Source organism: Nansenia antarctica, assembly GCF_963989245.1.
Source record: "Nansenia antarctica genome assembly, chromosome: 3".
Taxonomy (NCBI): Eukaryota; Metazoa; Chordata; class Actinopteri; order Argentiniformes; family Microstomatidae; genus Nansenia; species Nansenia antarctica.
Window position 1 is genome coordinate 77,704,200 of NC_137688.1, and position 8,083 is coordinate 77,712,282.

The 8,083-nt window shown below is 42.7% G+C and overlaps 1 protein-coding gene across 1 annotated transcript; it reads right to left on the minus strand.

Moving 5' to 3' along the window:
• Positions 1 to 1,128: 1,128 nt before the first annotated feature.
• On the minus strand, positions 1,129 to 2,631 carry LOC308154431 (uncharacterized protein; the record flags this gene model as incomplete). The annotated part of the gene is made up of 2 exons (XM_080527592.1): positions 1,129 to 1,598; positions 2,415 to 2,631. The coding sequence occupies 2 exons, from the start codon at positions 2,629 to 2,631 to the stop codon at positions 1,129 to 1,131; spliced, it is 687 nt and encodes a 228-aa protein (XP_080383718.1).
• Between the last annotated feature and the right edge of the window lie 5,452 nt (positions 2,632 to 8,083).

The window sequence follows — 8,083 nt, forward strand, 5'->3', positions numbered from 1 at the left end:
TGATTATTACCTTATATCACTATTTGCACTTCTGGTTAGATGCTAAACTGCATTTCGTTGTATAGTACTTGCACTCTGCAATGACAATAAAGTTGAATCAAATCTAATCTAATAGTAGGGCACCAGCAGAGTTCTATGATTGCATTACTATAACTACACAGAAACACCCTAAGCCGGGATTCAAACTGCATTGTGTGGCTCTTTCAGAGATCACTACAGGATGCCCATAAGGATGCTGGGAGGCTTAATTATGACAGAAGTGCTTAACCTATGTGTCACTTCCCCTTCTACCACCTCCCCCCATCATTCAGTATGTAACTGTGGGCATGTTCCTTTTTATGCACAGCTTTGTATGTCATAAGGGTTGAGGTTCATCTCCATCTTGTGAGAGAGTAGTGCATTGATGGTCCATCATTCAAGGGCAGCTGTATGAGTGTGAGAGTGTACTGAAAATGGTGATTGGCCTTAACTATTCTCTTACTGCTATCATCCTACAAGTTGGAGCCATTGAAGTTCTATTAACCACCATGGCAAGGCTGTCTTGTGGAGACTCTGCTCTCTCTCATACACTCTCTCCAACAGATACACTAATAAAGACGATTTGACATTTGAAGTTGACCAATTACAAGAGCAATTACCGAGCAGGGTTTTTTGTCAGGCCTTAATAAGTGATTGCAGGAGAGATGAGGACTGGAGAGATTCTGTGTGAGAAATGTGTGTTTCTCTCTCTCTCTCCCTCCGTCTGACAGTAATTTCTCCACTTATCTAATCATGGACAAAGATATTGGCACCTCTACACTTCTGTCAGATAATAAACTTCCCCCAGAAAATTGTTGCTTTCAATCACTTCCAGGTGTTATGTAATATGGGTATTTATTACATAAGGGTAAATTAAAGTCACAATGGTACAAATAAAACAGAATTAGAACTAACAAATGCCTCATACTCAAATAAACAATAAACTCATCCCGAGGATGGTTAAATAAACAATAATAATAAATCCCCTGGACTGGACTTATGGCTGTTAAAAAGACATACACACAAATACACAGACACAGACAACCAGGCTACTCATAGCCGTCACACTAGGCTAGAGAGAGAGAGGGGGGGGGTGGTCACTGGGGTCTGTCACTGTGTCGGGGTGCAGCGGTGGCTCTTGTAGGTGCCCAGGTGGCGGAAGCTGCGTCCGCACTGCTCGCAGCAGTACGGGGTGGCCCCGCTGTGGATCCTCTGGTGGGTGTAGAGGTTGCCCAGCTCTTTGAAGCGCCGGCCGCACTGCGGGCAGGCGTAGGGGCTCTCCCCCGTGTGGACCCGCTGGTGTCTCTTCAGGCCCGAGAGGACGGGGAAGCCCTTGCCGCACTGGGGGCAGGGGAAGGGGATCTGGGCGCCGCTGTGGCCCAGCCGGTGGCTCTTGAGGCTGGTGGGGTGGCGGAACCGCTCGCCGCACTCCGGACAGATGAAGGGCTTCTCCCCCGTGTGGACCCGCTGGTGTCTCTTCAGGCGCGAGAGGATGGGGAAGCCCTTGCCGCACTCCGGACAGATGAAGGGCTTCTCCCCCGTGTGGCTGGTGAGGTAGGTGTGGCTGGAGAACGGCGGACCTGAGGGACAAAAGAGGGTATACAGATAATGAATGTTTTTTTTTTGGGGGGGGGGTTTATGTTCCAATCCGTGTGCTGCCAGCGTGCTCGTGGAGCTGGGGCAGTAGGTGTCAGGAGAGGGAGAAATGCAGTCAACACAGTGTCAATAAATCTGCTTTTTCAAAATACAAAAAAGTGAGGAAGATATAGAATGGTATGGGAGATAACAGTAATTGAACTGTAACATAGTATGAATGTTTAGGTATTACTACTTCCTAACTAAGATCTTCCGCCATAGACTCAGGCTACACCTTCTACCACCTTCCCCAACTGTCCCTCCTGAAACCTCTCCGTCCCCTCTACCCCCTTGTAAATATACAAAAAACTAAACAAAAAGAACGTCCTTCTTCTAGCACTATGACTGCCAATGGCCTCTGGCCCGAGCATAGATGACCTTTTCTTATGATGACTGATGGATAGATGATTCACTTACTTAGACAAATCGTGACGTTAGAATTATAAGGTTCTATCTAAATTTTTGTCAAAATGTGTTTTTTTTTACATAATCTGATCCATTAGGTGTTTATTAACGCCTGTGTGGTGTTATTTTAAAAATGTTTAAGTTTTTGAGTTAGTAATTCATAAAATACAACGGTTCCATCTCACAAAACATAATGGAATGTAAAAACGTTGACGCTCAATATCTCTGAAACTAACCCTAAACGGAGATAGAACCTTATCATTCTAAGCTCACGGAATGTATTCGTTGTAAGTTGCTTTGGATAAAGGCGTCTGCTAAATGCCGACAACGTAGACGTCCTCTATCCTCTCACCCACCTGGCTCTAGCCGGTCCATGTGACCTTCCAGAGGGCTGTCGCCTGCCCTGGGGAGCCTGAGGTCCAGGGGAAACTCAGGGGTCTGGACCTGGGCCATAGGAGCAGAAGACTGCGCCAGATCATCTTGTTCTTCCTTTAAATCATCTTCTTCTTCCTCCTCCTCATCCTCCTCCGCTTCGTCTCCTGTCGTGGCACTTTCACATTTTGGCTCCCTCATTCCTGGAAAACCCCCAAAACAAAACATAATTTGGGTTCCTCACACAGCTGCAGTTAGGAAGGTTTAGATAAACAGTTTAGACCAACGTTATACACTCACACAGTACTAACACCTGTACACCTGCTCATGCAGTTATCTTAACCCTAGGACACTAACGTTGGGTAATAACACACCATCACTAACATTGGGTATAATATACCCCATAAAAAATACTTTTCAGCAAAATATATTAAAGTACAACAATACATGGCAAATTGAGGTACTCTTCTTTTAGTTTTCCCTACAATGTCACAAAAAACGAAACAAATATATCATGGGGGGGACCCTATAAAAAAGCTGGAAAATTGGTGGAAAATTAGGGAATCGTTAACAAAATAAATAAATCATGGAGCTGGGAACTTGTTCAGGAGCCCACCTCAGACAGCAGCAACACAATGACAATCACATGACCACAATTGTGTGGGTGAAAATCACCCGACGTTAGTGTTCTAGCACTAGGGCTAATGGTGTGGGGAATGTTTTCTTGGCACACTTTGGGCCTGTTAACACGAATAAATTATCGCTTGAATGCCACAGCCTATTGGAGTATTGTTGGCGACCATGTGCATCCCTTCATGGCCACAATGTAATTGTGCCTAACCACCCCGCTAGCTGTGCCACATATCCACCATATACCACGGCTTCTCGTTCCACAACGCTTCATTGTCACAAAGCAAAAGTCGTCTCAAACTGTTTTCATGAACATGATAATGAGTTCAGTGTTCTTCAGTGGCCTTCCCAGTCACCGGATCTGAATCCAACAGGACACTTTTGAGATGTGGTAGAACGGGAGAAGATTCACTGCTTGAAAGTGCACCTGAAAGATCTGCAGGAGCTGCGTGATGCAGTCATGTCATCATGGACCAGAATCTCAAAGGAACATCTTGAGGAATCAATGCCACACAGAATTTAGGCTGTTGAGAGCAAAGGGAGGCCCTAACCAGTATTAGTAGGTTATAGTGTTCCTAATAGTGTTTCTGTGAGTGTATATTACCTAGGCTGGTTCTCTCTCTCTCTCTCTCACACGCACGCACGCACGCTCTGGCTCGACCCGTCATTTTAGGGTTTGGTTTAACTGTGGAACTGGAAGAAACATACAAATTAAACTTCTCATTGTACAATGTTAACATAGCAACGTTTGACATGACTACCACGTGTACATTTGGAACACAGTTAAAGACAGTCACGAGCACATGTCTGACCACAGTCGTGACCACATACTGGCGCAAAGTGCTGCTGCACGAGGCAAGAGACCAGACGTAGCTAGCTAACTAACAACACTTCCCGATTTTTTCCCGCGTGCACCCGCATAAAACGCGTGCGCGTGCATCCTCGCTGTGAAATGCACATGATAATACTAACCAAAAGCATAGATAACTTGTACAACAGGCATGTAACTTTGTCCTATGTTTATACCCTGTTTTAACCGAGTTTTAACATGCTAGCTCACGGGAGCTCTGTCAATAATTACCTCTCCTCGCTCATTGCCGTCTGAAGAGAATTACCGCGAAGCATAACGGAATAGGAAATGAAAGTAAAGGTGTCAAAGGTCACAACTTAATAAATTAAAAGCTCCCAAAATAAATAATACACAGAAACGATACATACATGAATACCAACAATAAAACATTAGTAAAAAGCAAAAAGGATTCTTGGAGAAATATAAATTAAATAAACACATCGGTTACATAAGGATAATAGAATATATATGTTGTTATATAAGGATAATATAATATATATGTTGTTATATAAGGATAATAGAATATATATGTTGTTATATAAGGATAATAGAATATATATGTTGTTACATAAGGATAATAGAATATATATTTTGTTATATAAGGATAATAGAATATATATGTTGTTATATAAGGATAATAGAATATATATGTTGTTATATAAGGATAATAGAATATATATGTTGTTATATAATAGAATATATATGTTGTTATATAAGGATAATAGAATATATATGAGGAATTCCTCTCAAAGTGGTAACATGATTATGGTTGTTACGGTATCATATTCACTGTCACATTCTTACAGTAGGCCTATATCACGTTTTTTATATAATGTTCTTCATATCATGGTTTTTATATCATCTGTGTGAATAGAATATGCAGCTTGGAGTAGATACAAAGCTGACACTAACAGTAACACACCAATGCGACACACGTGTTGTTCACACAATAGTCTATCCTGGGCTTAGGCCAGTTTCCCAAGATTACTCCGGGAAAATAGCTGTTCGACATCCTCTGGGTACCGTTTCCCCGATGGCAGTAGCTCGAACGGTTTCCGTTTGGGCAGTGCATTTCACGTTTGTGCCCATTTATTCTATTTACTGCTTATTGTTATTATTATATGTAAATAAAGTCGGCCAATGTAATGCATTATTATCCAACTGAAACCCCAAATCCTTACTTCTGTCTTGCATGAAAATGTGTCAAAATAAAATATAAAATAAATATAAAACGCGATTGGATTAATTTTATGTTATATCCTGTGCCAGTGTGCTGAACAGAAATTAATCTTGAGCTGGACTTTAGCGGGCAGAATATGCTACAGCTACCCCACTCCCCGAGCACAGTCTTCAGAGCTCGGCGTTCAATTCATGCTGAATGATGTACACATGCTAAATTATGTACTGCCAAGGTGTTGAATAGCTGTCACCTACCAAATGTAATGGTAGTGAATAGACTGACTGAGTGTTGCCACGCTGCGTGATGCAGTAATTTGTGCAAAAGGAATGATAATTGTGCATGAATCAACATACTGAACATACTTTTCAGAAGGTTGTGCAAAAATCAATGGATCCCCTGCAACGGCTCACAGCGGTTGTCGTGATTATAAGGAATGGCTGAATATTTTCATTCATATTTTCACAGCAGCTTGTTGGGAGGAGAAGAAGACAGGAAAAAGACCTTGCGCTTTGTGTGCATATTGTATTGTAGAGCTGTACTCTAAGTATCTAAATAGAAAATAGAAAAAGGTAGCCTGGTTTTCTTCAAATGCACAGGAAAGGTATTTAATTGTCTTTTGCAAAAGGAGAACAGTTTACAAGCATGTCAGACAAGCCTGACGGTGAAAGGTCCTCAGAAAAGTGACCTCAAGACAGACAACAGGGATTGTTATCCACAGGTCACAACCCCGCCCCCAGGTCCAAACCAATCACATTGAGTCAGGTGAGGTCCAAACCAATCACATTGAGGGGAGGTCACAAACCCGCCCCCAGGTGAGGTCCAAACCAATCACACTGAGGGGAGGTCACAGGTGAGGAAGAGGGATGAAGGTGATGTGGGTGAATTTAACACAAATGAGAAGAGGGAGGGCTCAGAGCCCTCAAAGGCGCAAAGGCAGAGCCATCACCCTGGGCTGACCCTGTTGACGCTGTGGGTCAACATCGTCATGGGTTTCTAGGCATCAAGACAGGCTATGGAAAACAAAAGGAGGTCAACTATTCAAATGTATCTGTTGTTGAGCAAATGTCGCATCTTGAGCAGAGGAAACCTGGTTTTCATTGTCTACCAGACTGGGGTCGTCAATGTGTTAATCTGTCCAGACAGATGTCTTATCAATAACTAAAATGTCTTATCAGACATAATATTCAGCTACGGTATAATGACAAATAAACTTGAAACTTGAAAGTGCAGGAACGCGTACCTCCCCACAGAGCAGCGTATTCACAAGTCCCAGAGACAATAAGAGGCAGGGGGCTTGTTTGTGAGGCCCACTTTCAAGCTGTGTGCATGTGTGCGCACGCACAAGCACATGCACATGCACACGCACACGCACACGCACACGCACACACACACACACACACACACACACACACACACACACACACACACACAGTGTGTGAAGCAGAGGGTCAGCGCCCCCTACAGGCTGTCAGTAGAAGACACAGATGGACGAGGGACAGACAGCTTATGCCAAAGAAGATCCATGGGAAAAACAGAGGCACCCCAGGCAGCCCTGCAAGCACAAGCACACACACACACACACACACACACGCACACACACACACACACACACACACACACACACACACACACACACACATACACACACACACACACACACACACACACACACACACACACACCTTCTTCCACATTTTCTCATGCATATGAACTTATGAACTGCCATAGCAATATCCACACAAAGCGCTTTGGATAAAGGCGCTATATAATTGCAGTCCATTTACCATTCATATATCATTGATTCATACATAGTATGGTTATTGTTATAGAAAAGTGTAGGAGAGCGCAGCGCGGTGCACACGCATTGCCTTGTGTCTGACTAGAATCTGCAAAATAAGTGATTATTACCGTATATCACTATTTGCACTTCTGGTTAGATGCTAAACTGCATTTCGTTGTATAGTACTTGCACTCTGCAATGACAATAAAGTTGAATCAAATCTAATCTAATAGTAGGGCACCAGCAGAGTTCTATGATTGCATTACTATAACTACACAGAAACACCCTAAGCTGGGATTCAAACTGCATTGTGTGGCTCTTTCAGAGATCACTACAGGATGCCCATAAGGATGCTGGGAGGCTTAATTATGACAGAAGTGCTTAACCTATGTGTCACTTCCACTTCTACCACCTCCCCCCATCATTCAGTATGTAACTGTGGGCATGTTCCTTTTTATGCACAGCTTTGTATGTCATAAGGGTTGAGGTTCATCTCCATCTTGTGAGAGAGTAGTGCATTGATGGTCCATCATCATTCAAGGGCAGCTGTATGAGTGTGAGAGTGTACTGAAAATGGTGATTGGCCTTAACTATTCTCTTACTGCTATCATCCTACAAGTTGGAGCCATTGAAGTTCTATTAACCACCATGGCAAGGCTGTCTTGTGGAGACTCTGCTCTCTCTCATACACTCTCTCCAACAGATACACTAATAAAGACGATTTGACATTTGAAGTTGACCAATTACAAGAGCAATTACCGAGCAGGGTTTTTTGTCAGGCCTTAATAAGGGATTGCAGGAGAGATGAGGACTGGAGAGATTCTGTGTGAGAAATGTGTGTTTCTCTCTCTCTCTCCCTCCGTCTGACAGTAATTTCTCCACTTATCTAATCATGGACAAAGATATTGGCACCTCTACACTTCTGTCAGATAATAAACTTCCCCCAGAAAATTGTTGCTTTCAATCACTTCCTGTCAAAATTAAGCCAGATTTTTTTAATATTATAAATCTCACGAAACCTATTAAAAAGAAGCCTAGATTTTCCTGTATACATTGATGGAATACCCCCCCTGGTGTTTGCTGGTGATGTGTACAAACACATATACACAATAACATTTCTATGAATAGATACAAATCAAATAGAAATACAAGCCCATGTCACATATGAATGTTTATTAGAATGCAGATTGTCAATGGTTAGCATTCCAATTCC